Source organism: Ceratocystis lukuohia (genome assembly GCF_044167205.1).
Source record: "Ceratocystis lukuohia strain C4212 chromosome Unknown Supercontig8_pilon, whole genome shotgun sequence".
NCBI classification, from domain to species: domain Eukaryota; kingdom Fungi; phylum Ascomycota; class Sordariomycetes; order Microascales; family Ceratocystidaceae; genus Ceratocystis; species Ceratocystis lukuohia.
In genome coordinates, this window is record NW_027263527.1 from 1,485,501 (window position 1) to 1,508,203 (window position 22,703).

A 22,703-nucleotide genomic window follows, 5' to 3' on the forward strand; every position below is an offset into this window, starting at 1 on the left:
CTGCCCTGTGTGGGCGTTCGTAGCATAGGGAAAAATAGAAAGGAACAGGAAAAAACAAAAAAGCAAGGCCGCTGTCCCTGTTCTTGTCCAACCAGCCAAAAACGCAAAAGTCTTCAGTCAAGTGATGCCCAGAGAAGGCGAAAGCCTCTCTCCATCTCCGGCCTAAAGCTCGGTCAGTGACACACCTGCCCACGCTTCCCAACTGTTACGTGCTCCTTTGGCCTCAAAGCTCGTTTGAAGTTATCCGCAAGCTACCTACATATAAGCCGCAAAGACAGGGGAAGTGAAATGCCCTCGTCAGCGTTTGAGAAATCAAGACCCTTCAGAGGAGGGAGCTTTGTCCGGAGTGGTGGGATCAAGTCGCCCAAATTAAATTTTCCCAGGTCAAGGCAGAAATATTCCTTTTTTTTCTTTTTTTTTTTTTTTTACTTGTGCTCCTTTTTCTCACCTCTCGACCGGATGGCATCGTTCGGAAAGTCTAGCCCGGTCTTTTCGAAAAGCAAAACAGAAAAAATAAAGAAAAGGACAGAAAAGAAAAGAAGAAAAGAACCCCCATCCTAGCTCGTCGTGTGAACCTTGGCAAAAACAAGGGCTTTTCTCTTCTCAGCCAAAAGCGTGGGATGTCGCGATTCAAGCTGTGATCTCAAGCAGGGAACATCCTAGTGCTCAGTAACCGCCAATTAGCAACAAGACGGCGATGCTTAAAGTGGGGCGCTGGTCGCACACACAAAGTAGAAAGTGCAAATATTATCTGAAAAACTCAACCTAGTTGCATTCTTCCCTCTGCTCTTGGCCTATACACAATTTAACCGGGACTGACCCGCAGGCTGGAGAACCAAAATAGCTCCGATCGCTGCTGGAGGCTGCGTTTCCGATCACCCTCTCCATCTTCCATGTCTTCTACAAAAGGATTCCCCGGGCGACGTTCGTTTCTGGGGTCCTAGGAATGGCGCCCATCACATGCTTTACCAAGCTGGCGTATGTGTGATCACCTGTACCCCATACTAACAAGACAGACAAGGCCAACCAGCAGGCTGCATGCACGTTGCGTTGCGTTACGCATTGTCATCAATAAAGTCACCGCTGTCTCTATTTTGGGGTCCGAGTCTGAGTCTCAGTCTAGGTTTGGGTCTAGCCCGGTCTTAATCTGGATATGCACTCACCCTCCCTCACCACCTGTCTCGTCTCTGCAAGGTCTCTCGAGCCCCAATGCCGTCCAAATCCAATGCCAGCAGGGCTGTGTGAATGTGATATAATGTCTCAAAACCTCAAGTAGACCAGAGTCAACAACGGAACGAGATCCTACTTGTCTGCCAGCCTGCATGCATTGCCAAACGGCAACGCGCACCCATACCCACAAACACACACACGCCTACACATATATACGAGCGCGGGGAAGGCGTCGGTTTACTTGCATCCAACCCGTCATCAATCTTGGCACACACACACGCATGCTTGCTTGCCGTAGATTTTCACGCTATACAAACGCGCGCTCATCTTGAGTCCAAGGACGCAAAACCGCTCGGTTTCGTGCTGAACCTGCATCTCGTGTCACCACCAAAGTTTCTTCCCCGGCTGCAGCTACGTCAAAAGTTTGTTTTTGTACAGGGCTTAGGCCGGGTACTACGAGCGAACGCTGTCGCAAATGTTCCCCGGGCTTCCGCGTTTTCTGGCTGTGGTACGCACTCGCAAGTGATATATGGCAAACAACATACGACAATATAGATGAATCATGCCCCCCCCCTTCTCCCCACTGAGAATAATCTGGAATGCAGAGAAATCAGAGCAACCAAAGTCACGATGCGGTTATACTATTTCTATTTTTTGCCCCCCTTGTCTCTGCGGGGCCACATTATGCCTCAGAGAGAGAAAGGAGCCTAAGTCTTCATGTTCCTAAGGTAGCAATATGACAGCTCAAATTTCCTTGTGGAATCATTTAGCATACAATTTGTTGTTGGGACCTGGCCCTGCTCTCTGTGGGGGAGGGGGGAAGAGGAAAGAGGGAAGAGAGGGGGACTTGGAGAGGGTTTGGAGAGAGTTAGACGCACCGCAAAGAGATTACTTGAAGCTTGAATGATGATGAGCATTGCTGCTGTCTCTTGGAGCGCTCTGCGACAAGGTGCTGTACCTCTACCTCTACTTCTGTTGGAATTGGAGAAATGGCTTGGCGTTGAGTAAGCAACAAACGCTTTGTCCTTGTTGACAATGGAGGGAGACTAAAAGAAACAATAAGGCGAGGACGACACAACTAGCTACCGAAGCTCCTCCCTCAGGGCTTCAACCTGCTGCTCATGGCAAACTCAGCCCGCTCCAGATGCTCCCAATTGAAACGCTGCGATTCATCATCTCCTTAAGCTCGTCATCAAGTAAATAAGTTCATCCTGATAAGAACGAGGCTGGGGGGACATGGAAGTTCTATGCTGCCTTCCTCTCCGCCCTCGTTTCGTCATGAGAGCTTGTTGAGCGTGGGGTTACAAATCCCTTCCCATTCAAGTCTTTTGGATCCCTGTTCCCTCCATTTTCCCCATGTTCTTGTGGTTTTGTCTAGGCTCACTTCTTTTTTTGTGCTTCTGTGTTTATTTCCCTCTTCTAACCCTCCCCCCCCCCCCACTCCCAGCTCTTACATGTCCTGTCCCGTTTCGGTGTTTCCTCGTCACGGGATTTCCACGGTTGAGGAAATAACGCTTTTGGGAAGTCAGGGAGGAGAGGGGGCAGCAAAAGGGAAAAGAAAAAAAGAAGGAAAAAAGCAAGTACTATACATACACATCCCGTACAGCGAAACTGCGACCAATCTTCGCATGCAACTTGTCTTTTTCCTATTTGTGTAGCCGGGCTGATCTGCCGCCCCTATCCCCCAAACACAAAAGAATAAAGGGAAATTGCGGTCTTTTGGCGGGGCAGTCTTGCTCTCGTGACCTTCTAGGTACATCCACACATATATAAACATGTACCTCGGTCCAAAAGACACAGTTGGCTAGCAAAGTCAACCTGATCAGCCAGCCAGCCTTTTTGTGTGTGTGTGTGTGTGTGGGGGGGGGGGGGGGAGAAATCACAAATGCAACAACACCTCGTCTTTTTGGGGTTCGAAAAAGACACCATTATTATATGCTCGCCCCACCAACACCGCGCTTTGTTATTCCGCTTCTATTCCCCACAATATGGGCTCGCTTTTTCTCCTGCAGTCTTCACCGCCGAGCCTCTGCAGGATCTACAGAATGTCTCGCTGCTTCTTTCGACCTTCGGCTCATCAGTTATCAAGCCATTGATCGCTAAGAGGGGTGGGGGGTGTGGAGGGGCAAAGAGGGGAAAGCTCATGAGAGCTTTGGCCGCTCTTCATGCTACTAAGCTTTCCCCTTCCTCCTTTCTCTCTTTCTGTGGCTATGGGCCGGGCCTCCTATCAAAATGGGAGGCTAAAGGGATCCCATTGTCTCTTTAGCCCTTTTGTTTGCCTCATTTTGGGGAAAGCCATTCTCTTTGTTTGGTCTCTGTCTAGCATTTGTCTTGCCTTTGTCTTGTCCTTGTCCCCTCCAGTTTGTTTCGTGTCCACAAGCCAGGTATTGTTTGCGTTTCGGCACTTGTTGGTGCGCTAACTGACTTTCACAGTTCAATGACTTCATTTGCCTCGCTGTGTACACATGTAATGTACACTATACATCCCATGTCTAGCTAGCACACGCACGTAAAACAGTAGTTTCTAATTTGAAAACAACCCTGGAGATACAAGCCGCCATGGGCTCCGTGAGCAGACAGCAAACGCAAAATCAGGGCCTCGGCGCCACTACCTACATGTATATAGAAAGAGGGGACAGCGGGGAGGCTGAATTCTACTATAGCTGCATAACTGCTACGGAGCATGTGGCTAACTGCACAGTTCCTCCACACAGGCCGCAATCTCACAATTGCTCAACTGCTCAATGTCATCATCGTCATCCTCATCGTCATAGGAATACCATGGGCACTGTGCTTCTGCCCAGAATACACTATCTTTATTCTAGGCGCGGCCTGCCAGACCGGCAAAGGGCACCAGGCTGCCCCAAGCTGGTTGGTCGCTTGCAAGCCAATGTCACCCACACACAAAAATCTCGCATTTTCCGGGGAAGCCAATGGCACATGCAATCTTACGTGTTTGTAGCACCACGAATCTTGGAATCTCACTTTGTCCAATCTCATCAATATCTTCCAGCTTATCCGGTACCAGTTTTTCCTGGAAATTGGCTGGTGCCTTTGTGTATCTAGAAGTTTCATCTTTGCCCGGGCCCCATCTATTCTGATGTGTCCATATTCGTATACATACAGCAACTCAACACAGCCACCCATTCACTACCCCTCCCGGTCTCCCTAGCCAGGTCTCTTCCTTCCCACAACATGCAGTTTAGTCGATTCATGATTGGCAAGCCGCTTCCCCAAGGGCAATAACAACAAACCCCCCTCCCCCTCCCTCTCCCCCTCCCCTTTTTCCCCGGCCTGCTGTTCCTCTCTCGCTTGTCTCCATGACCGCAAAGCCTCAACAAAAACGCATCGTCACGGGGCACCAAGCGTCTGAGACTCGCATTTCGCTTAAATTGACTTCTGGAGAGCAAACACGGAATATAGTGCCTTTGAATTTGTGTTTCATGTCGATCATCCAGCCTCACATGGTCTGCTCTGACATGATGGGGAGAGCGTCTCTTCTTCCCTCTTGGAACCCAGGAAATGGACTAATAGATGGGGAGGGAATGGCAATCGCACCTCATCATGGCGCTTCCTCGCCAGCTCCCTCTCTCCCCCTTCCTTAGTCTCTTCCTCTACTCCAATCCACACCACGCTTCACCGCTACCCCGGGCCTATCTCTGCTTGTGCCAAGAACTGTCGGGACAAGCCCTGTTCCCTTTCCCTGTTGCACTTCTAGTAGATTTCTCTCAGTTTGGGTCCAGATCAGTCAGTCTCCAAGGCCACCCACCTCCCCGCCTCACAAAGCACGTTCAGTTGGGTCCACGCCTTTCCCTTCTTCTTCCTACTTTAGCTTTCCCTCTTGCTTTCCCCTTGCAACATATACCTTGGTGGCTCCTAATCTTTTACCCCGAGGTTTGTTCCCGTCCAACCATCGATTGAAACGTGGTAGATTTAGTCAGTGCGGTCGGTACGTACGAAAAAAGCAAGGTTTGTTCATTGAGCCTCCACTACATGTAAGTCTACAACTAAAAACCAGCGAACTTCAGAACTTTCACAAGAGAAGGGATATGTACTAGACCCTGATAGCATATAAACTTTGATGTCATTATGCATTTACTCAGGTTTACAGCATATGGATACTTGCACAACGTAGATAGTCACTGCTGGATCAGGTAGATACCATTTTTGCTCCCTACAATACTCCATTCTCATTTAAGTGCGGCATTCCCTAGCTTTGTTAAATTAGACCATTACGTCAAATTCCAAGCAATCAAGATCTTGAGTGCTGCTTGTTTGCTTCGCTACAATGGCAGCTGACACCCGCCATGACGGGCCGGTGCATCCACCTCGCCCCACCCTACCCAATAATCCTACTGCCAAGGTGATCAAAAGTGCCCCACAAAAAGAAAAGCCGAGAAAGAGCGACTAGCAAGGAAACGCCGGCGTGTTGAAGAAACCCCTCTAAGCTCTTGTTCCGTTTAAGGCGAAGAAAGGAAAGAGGCAAAGGGTCAAACGTAAGAAAGAGGAAAGAGCACCAATAGCATTGTGCTATACTGCATACAAATAGTATAACTTCTTAAGAACGTACCTGCCATGCTTGTCTGGCGTCCTAGGCTGCGTCAGCCTCGTGCGTTCCCGCAGCCACAGTCGCAGCTCCAACAGCTGCAATTGGTCTCTTTACTAAAGGCTGCCACTGCCACGTCGCTTCGTCAGCACCGGCTATTGACTTCTTTCCCCTCTTCCTCCCTCTCTTCTTCATGCCCATCCCCGCTATCCGTGCAGCCTCGTCTACCTCACTACTTCTGCAGAAATAACGCCGTCTCATCAAGCTCTAGAAGGCCTGCGTTTTTAACAATCAATAACTACCCACTATTTACCCGCCTCTACTCCTCTTCTGCTCCAACCGCCATGTCGACCGAGGATCTCAAACATTTCCTGGCCGATGCCCCGCCCAGCGTGGTGCGACTAGAAATCGAGAAGCATTTCAACGCTCTGGACGATAAGCTCAAGCGTTATGCTCACTACATCAGCAAGTAAGCATCTATGAGCCAAAGCCACCTAGATAATTTAGATCCTAGCCTCAAGCCTAACCTTGTTTGTGTAACACAGGGCCTCGTTTGCTGGCACCCGTATTGTGCTGAGGCAAATCTCGCCCGAGTCAGAGCCCATCTATGACTTCATCATCTCCCTACACAAAGCTTGCAATGGCAACTGGAAGGCCCTCGCAGCCAATGTCGGCATCACTGAGACTGATCTCAACGCTTTCCTGCAGTATGCGGGCATGTTCCTTGGAAACAATGGAAACTACAAGAGCTTTGGTGACTCCAAGTTCATCCCCCGTTGCAACGAGTCTGTCTTTGCTGCTCTTGCCTCTGCTTCCCCCGAGGCCGGCAAGTTCTACAAAGCCACGAATGGTGCCATATTCTCAACTGACAAGCCTGGCCTGTTGCATTTGGGCTATACTGATGCGGGACATTTGACCACCTACTACCCCAACTCCCCTTCCATCACCAAGGATGAGATTGACGCTGTTTCTAGTTGGATGGAAAAGAAGGGCCTCTTGCCTGAGAACACCCGTCTAGCCAAGACCCCTCAAGGCGTTTTCAACATTCTGATTGCCTCTGCAAACAAAGAGGTTCCTACGACCGGTGGTGACATTGGAAAGGAAACTTCGTTCACTGTGGAGGGCGGTCTTTTGGATGGGAAAACTATAAATCTAGTTTACGGCGACTACACTGCTGAGATGAAGATGGCTGCTGACTATATGTCCAAGGCCTACGAGAACGCTGCTAACGAAAACCAGCTCAAAATGACGGAAGCTTATTCCAAGTCTTTCGGCAATGGCTCCTTGCTTGATTTCAAGGATAGCCAGCGTTTTTGGATCCGCGATAAGCAGCCCATGGTTGAATGTAACATTGGTTTCATTGAGACATACCGTGACCCTGCCGGTGTTCGCGGCGAGTGGGAGGGCTTTGTTTCTATGGTTAACCTTGAGCGAACTCGTGCATTTGGAGAATTGGTGGCTTCAGCTCCCAAGCTGATCCCCCTTCTTCCCTGGAGTGCCGAGTTCGAGAAAGACAAGTTCCTATCTCCCGACTTCACCTCTCTGGAGGTCTTGACTTTTGCTGGTAGTGGCATTCCTGCTGGCATCAATATCCCCAACTACGACGACATCCGCCAAACTGAGGGTTTCAAGAATGTGTCTCTTGGCAATGTTCTAAGCGCCAAGAGCTCAAATGAGGCCATTCCATTCATTGCAGAGTCTGATTTAGAGCTTTACAGAAAGCACCGCGATAGCTCTTTCGAAGTCCAAGTCGGTCTACACGAGCTCACCGGCCACGGCTGTGGTAAGCTTCTGCAAGAAACATCACCTGGTGTCTTCAACTTCGACAAAGAAAACCCTCCTACTAGCCCCATCACCAACTCACCTATCAAAACCTGGTACAAGGTTGGTCAAACCTGGGGATCTGTGTTTGGTAGCATTGCTGCTTCGTATGAGGAATGCCGTGCCGAACTAGTTGCCATGTACTTGTGCTGTGAGTTCCCTGTGCTCAAGATTTTTGGCTTTGGTGACGGCTCTACGGATATGGATAGCGAGGCTGGTGATGTACTCTACGCTGCGTACCTCTCGATGGCCCGGGCAGGCCTGGTGTCACTCGAGATGTGGGACCCCAAGAGTAAGAAATGGGGTCAGGCTCATTCACAAGCTCGTTTCTCAATTTTGCAGGTAAGTGGCGTTGCTGCAACTATACAGGCAATTTCGTTTGTTGCTGACATTTTTTGAAGTGCTTCCTGGAAGCTGGCGATGATTTCTGCAAACTCGAGTACACCAAGCCCGATCTCTCGGACATGACGATCAAGCTTGACCGCTCCAAGATCCTAACCTCTGGCCGTGAGGGTAAGTCCATCAAGCACAACCCACCGCAAGATATCTAGACGAAAAAAAGCAGAACTAACAGGCATTTCCTATAGCTGTTGGAAAGTACTTGCAGAAGCTACACATCTACAAGTCTACTGCTGATGTCGTCGAAGGCTCCAAGTTCTACAACTCAATGACCCATGTCGACAGCGATTTCTGGGGTGACAAGGTGCGGAGTGTCGTCATGAACAACAAACAGCCCCGTAAGGTTTTTGTTCAGGCCAACACCAGCATCGACACTGAGGGCAAGGTTTCTCTCAAGCACTATGATGCAACTCTTGAGGGCCTGATTCAGAGCTGGGTTGACCGCGACTTATAAATTCGTGGTTAAAGAGGATTACACTTGACATGAGGGGCGTAATGACATGACATAGCCACCCAGATACCCGGTTAATATATCGCTCCCGTTCTTACATTGAAGAAGACTACCCATGATGTGTTGGAGACCTCGTAGTTTTATTAATCTAAGCTCCACACTTGGGCAGTCGGTATCTGATAAGCGATAAGAATAATTTCCCGCTGTCACTCTCTGTCCCGTATGGTGCCGAGCCCAGCACCAGATGGCATGCATTATAATAATTGGATGTAAAAAAGGACACTTATTCAGCTGGCAAGTTCAAAGGTCCATCTACACAGGGTATGCATCGATGCTTTCTCACACAAAGACCAACACCGGGGCGCAAGCGGTCGGGCCAAGGCTCAGCAATCAATGGACCGGCCGTTTGGGCTATTCGGTACTACGGATCGACATGTGTAACTCCACTATACTATTACAAGAACTTCCCCAGTATACAAATGCTTGTCTAGGTAGTCGCTGGCCTAGCCTCGATTCAGCAGCACCTGGTCCGCCAGTACGCTTTTGCACCATCGCCTAAGAGCGCACACATACACAGCATCCAACAAGACAAGGCATCACGACGTCAGCGAGACACGTAATATTACTTAGCTTGTTCAATGTTTCTTTCTCTGTTTTTTCAGCCTCCGGAACCTTATGAATACTACTACAACCTAGAGGAAGAAAAAAAGAAAAAAGTCTGTTCACGTTTTATTCTTTTTTTGCCAGGGTCCTGATATGGGTCTTTTTTGTTTCTTCATTTGTTTGTTCCCGAATTCCCATAAAGCTTCTCTTTCTTTCGAAAAAACCTCTCGTAATCAATTCATGATATGCGCCGAAGACGAATTTTTTTGATTGTTTGCGGGGGTATAACGAACATCTACCACTTCATCTCGTGGGGCTTGTCACCCTTCCGCAGGGAGAAAGTGCTGGACAGGTAGGAAGACAGCATGTCAACCTTCTTGATGTTGGCCAGCAGAGCCTTGTCAATGGCCTTCTGGTCGGCCACCCGGGCAGAAGTAACCTCCTTCTTCTATAGCAGTTGTTAGACAAGTGGCCATATGTGGTGTAGCATAAAGTTGGGCCAGATTTTTATTCCGGCCAACAACTTTGGTAATAGTTGTTGTGAAATCTTACCTGGGGCTTCTCGCCGTTCTTGAAGAAAGCCTCCTCACCGGCCTTCTGGGACTCCTTGTCGGCGGTGAAGTACTTGGCAGAGGAGATCTCGTCAACCTTGGCCTGGTCCAGACCGGCCAGGTCAACCTTCATGGAGGTGGCAATGACGTATCTCGAGTTGACTCTCCGCAGAGGGACGCCGTTGATCTTGAAGGGGCCAGTAACCAGCAGAACACCCTGGTCGAGGTTCTTCAGGAGGATGACGCGCTTGCCACGGAAGCGGCCAGCGAGCAGGATCAGGACAGTGCCGGGAACCAAAGACTCACGGGGAGTCCAGGGGCGGACGGCCTTGCGGACCTGTATGCGAACGTACTAGTCAGTATTTGCGCTGTCTATTACTGGATAGAGATATAAGACGAATGGGTATCAGGCGGCTCCGGACGAGCAACTGAGGTGAGGGATTTGGTATTTGCGACAAGACATGTCATGGCGGAGACGGCGGCGGCGGTTAAAATATGAGAAACATCCTATTTTGTCGCATTCGAATCTTTCACTCGCTGTTGGGACCAAGTCCGAGTTGAGCACACTTCCGACTAGACCACGACCGCCGAGATCCCACGGTGGTGTGGTACTATTGTATATCCGATACAAAAGTTTCAAATGTCTCTTTTTATGGTAACCACGTTGCTAGCCGATCAGTTCGCTTTCGATGTCCATCATATTGAGTGTCGATACGTTCGATTCTCGTCTCCTCGCCAGGCACCAAAGACCTTCAGTTGCTCGATTCCAAACCCGTCGATCACTATTGTCAATGTCGAGATCAGCGATGAGAACTCACCTGCTTCAGCTCCGAGTTGTCGTCGGTAGGGTACCACTTTTGAGCGACGGGGGCCATTGTGTCTGATTTTTGTCGTCCGGGTGAACGAGGATTTTGAGAGAAAAAGAAGAGGAAGAAACAATACAACACAGAAAGTAAGGAAGGTCAACGAGATTCCCTATCTTAGTTGGCAATTTAGTGGGCTGCTTGATTGGCTAGTACCCAGATACTCGTAGGATTTCGCTCTGTGGTGCAGGGCCACAGATTGACAAAAGTTTGTGCGTAGAATTTCTTCAAACCCTCTTGCGCTAAGCCCTGATTGGAAAATATATGTGGCTGTTGATGACTCTAATGTGGCGTTAGATCCGGTATTTACCCGGTATCACAACAAGATAAGGGGTTGCTGATAAGATAACATGGTGATGTGGGGCAAAGCAGGGGAGGGCTTTCTAAGAGCAAGTTTGTTCCACTTTGCGCTAGAAGCTACGAGAATGCAGGTGAAGCTTCAAAGCAGAGGTAGAACTTGCAAGATTCTTCTAGGCTTGGGATTATGCCGATCTCACTTTGAAGGCGAAATATGTATGGAATGGCAGCGGCTATTTAATATTGCGCATGCTTATAAACTCGATTTGTCTACTTTTCTTCTTGCATCTTCCCAGTCTTTGATTCCCCCTCGCATTATAATAATTTCATAGTATGATGCAAGCTCGTTTACAACTTACATCGGCGGCACGAAGAGCCTGGCGTTCTCAGGCCGTCTCTTCGGCATTCTCTCAACGAATCCCCACCTCATCTCTAAGTGCAGCTTTAATCGCTGCTAAAAACATTACTCATAATATCAACGCGCAACTCTCGCAAAGCCGCAGTTATGCTTCCGGTGGCCGTCCGCATCCCCCGGGGGGAACCCACCGCATGGATATGAGTGGAGGCGAACAAAAGTCCGCCCTCGAAGAATTCGGCGTGGATCTTACAGACCGTGCCAAGGCTGGAAAGCTAGATCCTGTTATCGGCAGGGACAGCGAGATACAACGCACCATCCAGATCCTATCACGTCGTACCAAGAACAACCCGGTCCTTATTGGAAACGCCGGTACTGGAAAAACGGCTGTTCTTGAAGGGCTCGCGCTTCGTATTGTACAGGGCGAAGTCCCTGAAAGCATCAAGAATAAGCGTGTCGTTAGTTTGGATCTTGGTTCCCTAATTGCCGGCTCCAAATATCGTGGTGATTTCGAGGAACGTCTCAAGCGCGTGTTAAAAGAAGTTCAGGAATCCAATGGGGAGGTTATTTTATTCATCGATGAGCTTCATACACTTCTTGGCCTTGGCAAAGGCGAGGGTTCCATCGATGCCTCCAACCTCCTCAAGCCTGCACTTTCTCGTGGTGAGCTTCAGTGCTGTGGAGCAACCACTCTTGCCGAGTACCGCATGATTGAGAAAGATGTGGCACTGGCTCGTCGATTCCAGCCCATTCTTGTCAATGAGCCTAGCGTACAAGATACTATCAGCATCCTCCGTGGTATTAAAGAAAAGTACGAAGTCCATCATGGTGTGCGCATCACAGACGGCGCCCTAGTCGCTGCCGCCACGTATTCCAATCGCTACATCACCGACCGTTTTCTTCCCGATAAAGCTATCGATTTGATGGACGAAGCTTCCAGTCATCTAAAGCTCCAACATGAATCTAAACCTGACGATATCTTGGTTCTTGACCAGAAGATTATGACAGTCCAAATTGAGCTCGAAAGCTTGCGCAAAGAAACTGATATTGCCAGCAAGGAGCGACGTGAAAAACTTCAAAACGACCTCAAAGCATATGAAGCTGAGCGTGAAAAGCTCAATAAAATGTGGCAGGCAGAAAAGGCTGAGGTGGATTCGGTCAAACGTATCCAAAGTGAACTTGACTCTGCTCGCATCGATCTTGACAAAGCCCAGCGAGAGGGAAACTTTGGCCGCGCTTCTGAGCTAAGATTCGGCATTATTCCCAACCTAGAGCAAAAGCTTCCCAAGGAGGGGGAGCCGAGAACCGAGAGCGGTAATCTAATCCACGACTCTGTTACTGCCGACGACATCGCCGCTGTTGTTTCGCGTGTCACTGGAATTCCAGTCGCCAAGCTGACCTCGGGTCACATTGAGAAGCTCGTGCATATGGAGGATCTTTTGTGTGAGTCTGTCAAGGGCCAAAACGAAGCCATCAAGGCAGTCTCAAATGCAGTAAGACTCCAGCGTGCCGGTCTCAGTGGCGATAACCGCCCTACGGCATCTTTCTTCTTCCTCGGTCCCACTGGTGTTGGCAAAACGGAACTGTGCAAAAAGCTTGCTGGCTTTTTGTTTTCCACTGAGTCAGCAGTTGTCCGGTTTGACATGAGCGAATTCCAGGAGAAACATACTATCTCGCGTCTCATCGGTGCCCCTTCTGGTTATGTCGGCTATGATGATGCAGGACAACTTACTGAAGCAGTGCGCCGCAAGCCCTATGCCGTTCTTCTTTTTGATGAATTCGAAAAGGCCCATCGGGATATTTCAGCACTTTTGCTGCAAGTCCTTGATGAAGGCTTCTTGACGGATGCACAGGGACACAAGGTTGACTTCCGTAACACCATCATCGTCTTTACATCCAACCTCGGAGCTGATATCCTAGTAGATGCCAACCCCATGCACCCTTACAAAGAGACGCCCGAAGGAGATGTTGACCCCTCCGTCCGCAAAGCCGTCATGGATGTGGTTCAGGGCAGTTATGCGCCAGAATTCCTCAACCGGATTGACTCCTTTATCATCTTCAAGCGCCTTGCACTTCCTGCCATTCGCGAAATTGCCGACATCCGGCTGAAGGAACTGCAGGCTCGCCTTGATGATCGCCGCATTACACTGGATGTATCGAGTGAGGCACGTGATTGGCTAGCGGAGCATGGCTACGATCCCAAGTATGGCGCTCGTCCGCTCAACAGACTGATTACAACCGAGATTTCCAACATACTAGCTGATCAGATCATTTGCGGCCAACTAGTGCACGGCCAGACCGCCAAGATTTCCGTCAAGGATGACAAGAGTGGCCTTGCTTTTGAGGCCGTGGATGCTGCTGTGGCGCCTAAGCCCGGATCACCAGCTCAGTAGGCCATTAGTATCCTATTTTTCCCCCTGCATTGAGTCATCTCTCACCACACTCATCTCTTTCCTAGGCTTTCACTCTACTCTTGTTTTCATGTTTCTACATTGTATCAACACCCAATACTTGTACCATAGTTATTTGAAGTTCACAGAATTCGAAATATACAGCAAATAAAAAAGTTCGTTTATCCCTTGCGTGTCATTAGTGAACGCATACACTTAGTTGTAGTACTTGCGAAGCCCGTTGGCGGATTGTTCACCAGATATTCTTTCTTGTCTTTGTTGCATGCCAACTTGCAAGGGCTAGTAATCCATGTCAAGAAAAAAATATGAAAGCCAGTATCACAAATCGAACACCTAAATGGCATCAACTTGTAAAGATGCTGTCCGCTATTGAATTAAAAAAGAAAAGCTGAAAATTTGTCAAAAAAAAAATTGGTAGCTTCTCTTTGATGTAGCGTGTCATCCTTAGTGCAGGGGCCATGCTAATCTTCTCTGTATCGTTTCTGTTGGGTGGTTGTTAGAATATTGCTCTGTAGTGAGAGTCTAGAGTTTCGAAGTGACGACATACCAAATTGACCAAATGTCCCGAAGGACGAAAGAACGGTATATTACTAGACCTTATAACACCAACCTTTTTTGAAATTGTGGGGCAGTTGCCAATTGCCAGCTGTTAGGTAGTACCCTGCGACTAGCACTTGCCAGCCGTCAGAAGCACCGTACAAACTCACCCTGTATGAGAACAAGGAAAAAAATAAGGTAAGCGAAAAGAAAGCAAGAAAATCCGGACAAAACCCTGATTAGTGAACAAAGAGATCTGATAGAAAAAAAAAGGTCGTAATAACAAGGAGGGAAAGATAATATTATGAAGAGAAAGACTCTCAGGCCAGAGAAAATTAAAAGAAGACAAAGTGAGGAAAAGGGCTAAATATTAAAGTAAATTGGAACCTTCATCCGAATTGAAACGCACAAAATTCAAATTTCCCCTCATTGAACCCTAACTAGAAACTTCCTCACCACTTGACGCATTTTGATGTCGTAGTAACCCCACCAAGAATCTTCAATGATTGGACATATGAACGCATTGAAGTGACTCCAGATCGTTGAGACCGGGTGACGCCATTACGTCGCACAATTGATTCTACACACTTGACCATATATGTGAATAAATGATGTCACGTTGAAAGGATATAATAACCCTATCAACAACACAACCCTAGCTTCATCACTCCTAACGTCTAATGAGACTGCAGTGGACTCACTTGTGAAGGACTTTCACTTAGTACAAAGCCATCACCCCGTCGCATGCTTGCTCTCTCTTCTGACGAGGCTGGTGGAAAATTTGCAACCAGCTTCTCCAGTAGTGACTCGATACGTGCCGACCGATTTTCTAACATATCTAGACGGCGTGACAGCTCAGTGACTTCGCTTTGCTGCGGACCAACACCAACGGCTCCAGCAGCACCTGATAGAGAAGTGATGGGCGTTGTCTGCGAAAGATTGCCAAAAGTTGAGTCACGGCGAGTCTTGGGGCGCACATATTGCCGGCGGATTAGATGATGGGTAAATTCATCGTCGGCAGCGATTGCATCCTCGATACTATCAGATGGTGGGAAGTCAAAAACCGCTGCAAGGTCTGGATGCGCGGTGAAGTGGAACTTTTTCCATAGGACTTTCCCCTTGTTGAGGTTTGTCGTTGGCCGAGCTGTGTTTGGGGTTTCAGGGTCTGTCCTGCTTGTGCTAGCTGAGCCGGTGTCTCTTTCCGGGGGCGGATAGCGAAAGGTCTCAAGCACATAGCGTTCCAGCAGAGAGATTACAACTAGCGTGGGCAAATTAACGGCACGCACAGCCGCAACATGTATTTTATGGAACCATCTTGGCGACACCAGAAATTTGAGCGGCACTAGCATGAAGATGGCTACGATGTTGAACGGCGGCTGGTAGGCAAATGTAGCATCAGACTTGACAGCCTCTAACGTAGACACAGCAACGCGGAACTGGATTTCCGCTGAGCTGTTGCATGATATTTGTGCAAAGTGGTTGGTCAAGACAGAGACAAAGACGGTAAGGAACAGCGTGTTGCCTAAGAACGAGAAAGCCACAGTCAGAGCAGGGCCAAGCAGGGGATGAAATTCAACCTAAAATCGATCCGGTCAGCTGATAGGCAGGGTGAAATGGCAAAAGACCAGGGGGCTAAACATTTTGTGCTTTCTGGAATAGGGGAGGGGGGGGACTTACGGAGTTTGAGATCCCAGTGCCGTCCAGTCCAAACCAGATCCAGAGCAACCACTTGCTAATAACCCATGGGCTCTCTGACCCCTCACTGAGCCAATTCAAGGCCATAAGAAAGCCGCAGAAACACCAGGCCGATAGACACGTCAACAATGCAAAATCCGAGATCATGGCACGAATAGACAGGAAGACCATGTTGTTTGACATCAAGTTGAAAGCTAGTCGTGGCACGAGAATCGGAGCTGCCATGACTAGGAGGTCGATCCCTTGGATGCTGAGACCTTCCTCGCCGGCGACGGCTCCATATGTGCGCAAACAAATGTACATGGCATAAAGCCCCATAAAGCCAACATCCAGAAAGGACCAAAGGTTCTGGGAATATATGCCCCTGTAGAAACCACGTTAGAAGATTGTTCGCAGGACAGACTCAAAAATGCAACAGAGAAACATACCAGCCGTGCTCGAGAATGGTTGCCAGTTGATCAAGACACCAGCCAAAAGTATACACGCTAAAGCAAATTTCTCGCCATGTGACCCTTGCCGGGTTCCGCTCTGCCATGAAGAGAAAGTAGAAGAACAACAGGACTACAAACTGGACCTTATCCAGCGCATTCCGCACACGGGGGACAATGAGACGGTACTGGTTCAGCAGCGGCGCCTTCCTGGGGTTGTACAGGGTTATTGGTGTCTTTTTGTAGTGGTCTGGGATGAGATCGAAAAAAGAGGACGGCGTGTAGATTATGCGACCATCATATATAGCCGAGACGCTGAGGTGTTTGAGAGTCAGTAAAATGTCATGTAATATCAAGATAAAAAGTAACAAAACACTCCTAGAGCCTCTACATACACCTTTTGGCACGTTGACGATGACAAGAACATCTTGCTGCCTGTGACGATGGCCACCTCCAGTGCAGGCACGGGCTTGAAATGAGCCCAGGCGACAGTATCGTCAGCCTGGGCGATGACATCGGGCGGAGCATTGAGAAATGGGTGGAAGCCGGCCACTAGGATGTTGGCGAGCAGCAACAGGCGGTCTTGGGGCTCGGCATCTTCACCGTATCGCCGCAGAATACGCGTGGCAACCAGCTCACACAGCGTGGCGCGCGTGAAGTTTACATTGTTGCGGTTTTGCACCGTGTTTTGCTCAGCAAGGAACTTGGCCCGATTGACCATCAGACAATATACTGTGAGCACGGCTGGTTAGAAACTGCAACTTTTGGTTTGGGGCGAGGATTGTGCATTGTTATTCACCTATTGATACATCCTCCATATCATACAGCTTATCGACCAGGGGACGCACAACGGCGATATTAATCCGCACATCCTGTAACTGGTCGAGGCTCAGGTAATCTTCAACAATAGCAACAATATCGCGGCGGATACGGTGAATGTTCATGTACACTGGATGTGGCAAGTTACGATCGACAATGCAGCTGTATAAAGGGGTAATAGCGAGTTTACGAAAGCTCCGGTGACGCGCGGCAAAATGCACCGAACGTGGGTTATCATGCTGCTGATGGTCAGTTTGGCCATGGGGATTGGAGGACGATGGTGACACGGGTTCAGGGACATATGTTTGGCTTTGCTGCTGTTGCTGTTGTTGTTGTTGTTGCTGAGATGAAGAAGCAGATGGCATATGCGAGGATGACGACTGTGACGATAAGGATGACGAAAGGTTCAATGACGTCTTGGGCAGAAGGGGCTGTTGCTCGCCATTACGATGGGACCACATTGGGACAAGAAAGGCTTGTTGTATAGAGGGGATCTGTGAAGAGAAGCACTGCGATAAACGCACCAACACCAAGACAAGCGAGCAAGCTACTTTATAGGCAAGGCTTGATTTAGCGCAGGGAGGGGAAGAACACGACAAAGGAAGAGGAAGGCTCAAAGGGAGAGATGCTTTCTCCTATAAGCTAGCTCAAGGGCACGAAGGTAAAGGAGAGAATGAAGTCAAATTTCTTAAAACTTGTTCTGGGGAGGCTTTTCCTCCTCTCAAGATCAAGATCTAAATTTGCCAGCATCAAATCTAGACTTCAAGAAACAAACATGCAGCCACAAGTATTGCTGAGCTGCTTAGTGTTCCGTATTATAGTGCTGGCTAATATTGCCGCATTGAGCATTGCCCTATGGGATTTAGCGTAGGCACGTTCTTTTGCAAGCTTGCGAGCTTCTGGTTGGTTGGAGAAAGAAGACGGGAGATTTCTCTTTTTTCCTCCTTTCGATTTGAAGGTTCCAACTTGGGGCTGGCTGTTGTTTGTTGTTGTCGTTTAGTATTAGTGGGAAACAAGTAAATATCTGTTACTATCTACGAAATGGAACGCTTCTTAATCATATTGGATATATAGCATGTGACTTCCGTCTCTCATGCACAGTGTAAAATGGTGTTCTTGAGCACCATCATAGTTTCAGCGTTAGTTTCTTGGTTGCTAGTACTAGAGCCCACGCATATTCCGCTAATGGCACCATCTGGAGGCCGTTCTGCCGTGCCATGGCGCTGCTAGCCTGGCGTAGGGCATAGCGCGCTGCAATCCCATGGCAGATAGCCGCCAGACGGAAGATGGTAAAGGCCATGCCATATACCAGCTCATTACCAATTCGCGGGTCATATCCTGAGCTGGCCGCATACCACGACACAATTTCGTCAAGGGATGGAAGCCCTGGTGTGCGTCCGGGCAGGAAGGCTGGATCGGACACGGCCAGTGGGTTTCCCGCTGGACCGGCTACCTTGGTGATGGTTATCCCTGAAGCTGCGGCGACTTCGGACTGTCTGGCAAGGATAAACTTGGTGAGGAAGTTGCAGAGATCAGAGAGCGGGTGACCGATGGTAGACATTTCCCAGCTATAGATTATTAGAGAGGAGATTCAGAGGAAAGAAAATAGGGTCATGGAAAAAAGAAAAAAAAAAAAAAAAAGACAAGACTTACTCAAGGAGGCCTACAACCTCAGTCCCCTCCCGTGCAAACACCATGTTATCGATCTTGAAATCGCCATGGACCAAGCCTGCCCGATCGCGTGGCTGGTTTTTCGGGTCGCCAAAATACTGCAACAGCTCGTCCATGTATGGCAGTCTGCCCACCGGCTCGCCCGTTTCGACGTCACGCACTTTCTGCTGTGCTTCGCAGATAGCTTTCCATGTCGCGACCTGACGTGGGAAGAACCCATTTGGTCGGCCAAACGTCTCGAGTCCAATTCCCTTGTAGTCGACAGCATGCAAAGCCGAGAGTACGGTAACCGCCTGGCGCCACATGGCTGCACGGTCAGCGGCCACGACATCCGGCATCAAGAAATCCTCGAATATGCGGCCTTCAACAAACTCCATGACGTAGAACGGCGTTCCAATGACGCTTGAATCTTCACATAGGCAGACCGTCTTGGGTACCGGAACGCCCGGAGCGCTACTTTCGCGGCTTGACTCGCTGCAAGATGCATTGCTCAGAGCACTGAGTACACGATACTCGCGCTCGACTTTATGGGCGGTCTTGGAGACGAGCGCGCCTGGAGGCTTCTTGCGAAGCACGTGATGCTGGGGCTTTCCTCCGGGCGCTGTCGGCAACGAGGTTAGTTGGTAGGTCGGGTTGCTCTGCCCGAAGCCGAATTGCTTAACGGTGAAGGGCTGCGAGATTGTGGGGGCGGCCGTTGAGAGATAGCGCGCTAGGGCGGCTTCGTCAATGGGTTGGCGAACGGTTCCCGCCATTGTGAAGCTATATGGCAGTGGGAAAATAAGATAGCTATGTGTTTATGCAGAGGAGGACAGGCAGAGAAGACAGAAGCAGAGCTTCTTAAGAACATGATGGCCAGGTATGTATGTGCTCAAGAGCCGAGGGATAAAGAGAAAAGCTTGGTAAACAGGCAATATCCCTGTTTACCGCCTAGACCATTTTTTTCTAATTTGGGGAACTACCCGTCCCCACATTTGGATCCCCAACACATGACAGCAATCAGATAAGAGGAAATAATACGTACACAGCATCATCATCTACTAAAATGAAGTCTAGATATTAGCTGCAAAAGTAATTTCATTCACAAATAATCATTAAGAACAGGGAGATATGCAAGCAAAAAAAATAACTTATACTCAGACACGCAAACGATACCAACAACACATCCTTAAACATAAGGCCTCTCTTTCTCTCTCACTCCTTTTCTTGAAGCAAATAAGAAAAGCCGAAAGCATTGAAGACAAAGGGAAAAGCATCACATAATCAAATCAAAACGAAACAAACACGTACATGACAAGCAAAGAAACCTCTCAAAGTCTGCCGCTGTATATTGCCAGAAATGGCATATGAGCACAGATATTCCCCCAAACAGGACGCCTTGCTAAGAAAAAAAAACATGAGAAAAAAAAGAAACATGAAAAGGGAAAGAAATGGTGGCATGGACCATAGCAAGTAGAAGAAAAGGGCGATCGAAGTTAGCGACAGCCCAAGACATAAATCACCACAAATCACCGTCGACTCGGGTTTCATTGCCCGCCGTCATGTCCTTGGTGGCCAACTTGATATAGAATAGAAGCAGAAACAGGAGGATAGAAGAGAAGGAGTAAGACACGCAAAAGGGGGATCAAGTAACAACCGGCACATCAAAAGAAACAAAACCTCGAGCCAAACAAAGAACAAAAAAGGGTGAAGAGCCCACGAGGACTCGGTAAAAGAAACGAAAACAAAAGAAAAAGAAAGAAACCTAGGTCTTCATCAGACAATATATCCAAGGCTTTGGCGACACACTGACAGAAACATGCCATATAAAGAGAAAGGAGGGAAAAGACTAGCCGCTATGAGAATACGCCATTTGACGCCCATTCTCTTTGTTCATGTCTAGACCTTCTGACCCTCGGCCTTGACTTTCTTGGCCGCCGAGGTGGGGGACTCCGACGCTTTACGCTTGGTTCCAGAAGCAGGCCCTTGTGCCTCGGAGCTAAGGCCATCTCCAGAGCCGTCGGTTGAGGGCTCTCCATTTTTGCCCTTTTCCAGCGCTGCAACTTCGTCGGCCGTTAAAAAGCGGCCTCCTGGTCCACGAGGCCTGCGCATGGCATGATTGTGTCTTGACTCATGTAGGTAGGGCTTGCGTCCCTTGTTGGTAAGGCGCAGTTGCTCCTCCAGCCTTTGCCTAGCCACGCGACGCTTCAAAATACGATGGAACTGCTTAGCATTGACATAAAGGGGTGTCTCTTCAGCGGGCGCAACCGCGGGCTCAACTGTCTCCATAGGCGGTGCTGTGGCCGTGACAGGGTTTGTCACGGCTCCGGCGGCTCTAGAGGCATGATTCAACATGGCTGCAGTGGTGACCGTGGTAGTCGGGCTGCTGACTTGGCTGAGTCGGCGGTTGTCGGGGGAGCGGGGATCGCGCTTGTCTTTAGGAGATCGTTGAGTAATGTTGGTGTTCGCCAAATACTCAAACCCATTGGTATTAGCCCCTGAAGCAGCAGCTGTCGCTGCCATAGCCGCCGCTTGTATTGGTGGCATGCCATAGTGCATGGCTTGCTGGGGGACACCGTACTGTGATGAAGAGTACATAGTGACAGGTAGATGTGTGCTGTTGGTTTTGGTTTTTTTTTGGTTTGTTAAGGTCAACTAAGACCAGACTGTTGAAGGACCAATAAAATATCAGTCAATAGGCCGGAAAACCTGGGTAGGCTAGTTTAGTTAGGCTTTAGACTCAGCACCGATCAAGTGTGATAGGTTTCTTCTTCCGTAGCCAACAAAACTTGAAGGAAAGCTCTGTGTATGCTGATGTCTCAGTAGACAGGATTCAAGCTTCAGTTGCTCAAAGCCTCGGCGAATAGGAAATAATCAAAGTGCTAGTCAAGTTAGAATCAAGATTCAATAAGCGCAAAATAAGGGTACAAAACAAATTTGAGGATAGACGTATCATAAAATAACATCGGGATCAGATGAAAGAAGACAATTGGCAAAGGGGAGGGGGGATGGTGGGAATGAAAGGAAAGCTGCGCTTGAACCAAACAAAAAAAAAAAAAGAACAAGAAAGACCAAGTGGTAAATGGGCAAAAGTGAGAGAAGACAGATAGAAGTGGTGGCAGCAGTTGAAGACCGAGTCCTGTGCAACGACAAGAGATAGGAAGGATAGAGATGGCCAGACACAATGAGGATAGGACCAGCCCATAGGGGGGACAAGGGTGCGGCATGCGAAAACCATACAGCGAGGCCATCTATACCCAAGAGAAGAGTAAAATTTTGTCACATCTCTCGCAAGGAAGGGCAGAAAAGGGCACGGTAAAAGACCTAAAGGTGGTCTGTAAGCCCGAAAGACAGGTGTTGAAGAGGGGATGGGGTCTCGTCAGGTGTGGGAAATGACCTAATGGTGGAGAAGAACCATAATCATATCCAAAGGCAAGCACAGCACACCAAGTCACGCACATGTGCATGTACATGTACATGTACGCCTGAAGAAGGGGAATGTAGTACAGTACCAATATTTTCTGTAGGCTTGCCCACACACACATACACAAGTTCCATGGCCAATGAATAGAAATAAGCTGTGCAGGAGACCTTGTCCCTATGCCCAAGTCTTTGCTTGGGTAAAAGAAAACGATGTGTTGGGCAATACCCCCCAATGCCGCTCGACTTGAGGGCTTGTGTGGTGTGGGTAGCAGCGGGTGATAATGCTAGAAAGCAATCAAGGGTAGCAGATTGCAAATTAGACCAGAGCATAAATGATATGCGAGATAAGAGCAAGTCTATAAGTGTGCAAAAGCCCAAGACGACGACGGCATAGATAGGACAGCGACTTTCTATCCAGTTCTTCTATGCATGTGCAGATAGATTGAGGACCAATGTGCATTTGAATCTGTCTCCATAGCAGCCAGCATCACATGGACAGTTGGATGTTCTTCAAAGAACTGCCCTGTTCTGGGATGGCCGGTACTGACACGACTAGGACTGTACGCATGGCATCCCTAGGGCTAATTAACAGACCAGCACGGAGGCCAAACCAAAGGAACTATGGGTCTTGTGGTATTGCAGGTTGCCGGTACCAAGGGACATACATGTCCATAGATAAACAAGGCT

General features: G+C 48.8%; 6 protein-coding genes across 6 annotated transcripts; 2 read left to right on the forward strand and 4 right to left on the reverse strand.

Moving 5' to 3' along the window:
• Positions 1-6,060: 6,060 nt before the first annotated feature.
• HOO65_080370 (peptidase family M49) lies at positions 6,061-8,390 on the forward strand (the record flags this gene model as incomplete). Its single annotated transcript, XM_071004174.1, has 4 exons — positions 6,061-6,185; positions 6,262-7,879; positions 7,939-8,050; positions 8,125-8,390. The coding sequence occupies 4 exons, from the start codon at positions 6,061-6,063 to the stop codon at positions 8,388-8,390; spliced, it is 2,121 nt and encodes a 706-aa protein (XP_070856600.1).
• An 895-nt stretch (positions 8,391-9,285) lies between these two features.
• Positions 9,286-10,416, reverse strand: HOO65_080371 (60S ribosomal protein eL6; the record flags this gene model as incomplete). Its single annotated transcript, XM_071004330.1, has 3 exons — positions 9,286-9,438; positions 9,543-9,878; positions 10,360-10,416. The coding sequence occupies 3 exons, from the start codon at positions 10,414-10,416 to the stop codon at positions 9,286-9,288; spliced, it is 546 nt and encodes a 181-aa protein (XP_070856601.1).
• A 618-nt stretch (positions 10,417-11,034) lies between these two features.
• HOO65_080372 (ATPase) lies at positions 11,035-13,449 on the forward strand (the record flags this gene model as incomplete). The annotated part of the gene is made up of 1 exon (XM_071001545.1): positions 11,035-13,449. The coding sequence occupies one exon, from the start codon at positions 11,035-11,037 to the stop codon at positions 13,447-13,449; it is 2,415 nt and encodes an 804-aa protein (XP_070856602.1).
• A 1,232-nt stretch (positions 13,450-14,681) lies between these two features.
• Positions 14,682-17,407, reverse strand: HOO65_080373 (nonselective cation channel; the record flags this gene model as incomplete). The annotated part of the gene is made up of 5 exons (XM_071004153.1): positions 14,682-15,581; positions 15,682-16,063; positions 16,128-16,442; positions 16,523-16,859; positions 16,927-17,407. The coding sequence occupies 5 exons, from the start codon at positions 17,405-17,407 to the stop codon at positions 14,682-14,684; spliced, it is 2,415 nt and encodes an 804-aa protein (XP_070856603.1).
• A 665-nt stretch (positions 17,408-18,072) lies between these two features.
• HOO65_080374 (uncharacterized protein) lies at positions 18,073-19,369 on the reverse strand (the record flags this gene model as incomplete). Its single annotated transcript, XM_071004305.1, has 2 exons — positions 18,073-18,514; positions 18,600-19,369. 2 exons carry the CDS (start codon positions 19,367-19,369, stop codon positions 18,073-18,075), a joined length of 1,212 nt encoding a protein of 403 aa, XP_070856604.1.
• Positions 19,370-20,492: 1,123 nt separating this feature from the next.
• HOO65_080375 (CCAAT-binding transcription factor subunit B) lies at positions 20,493-21,191 on the reverse strand (the record flags this gene model as incomplete). The annotated part of the gene is made up of 1 exon (XM_071001546.1): positions 20,493-21,191. The coding sequence occupies one exon, from the start codon at positions 21,189-21,191 to the stop codon at positions 20,493-20,495; it is 699 nt and encodes a 232-aa protein (XP_070856605.1).
• Between the last annotated feature and the right edge of the window lie 1,512 nt (positions 21,192-22,703).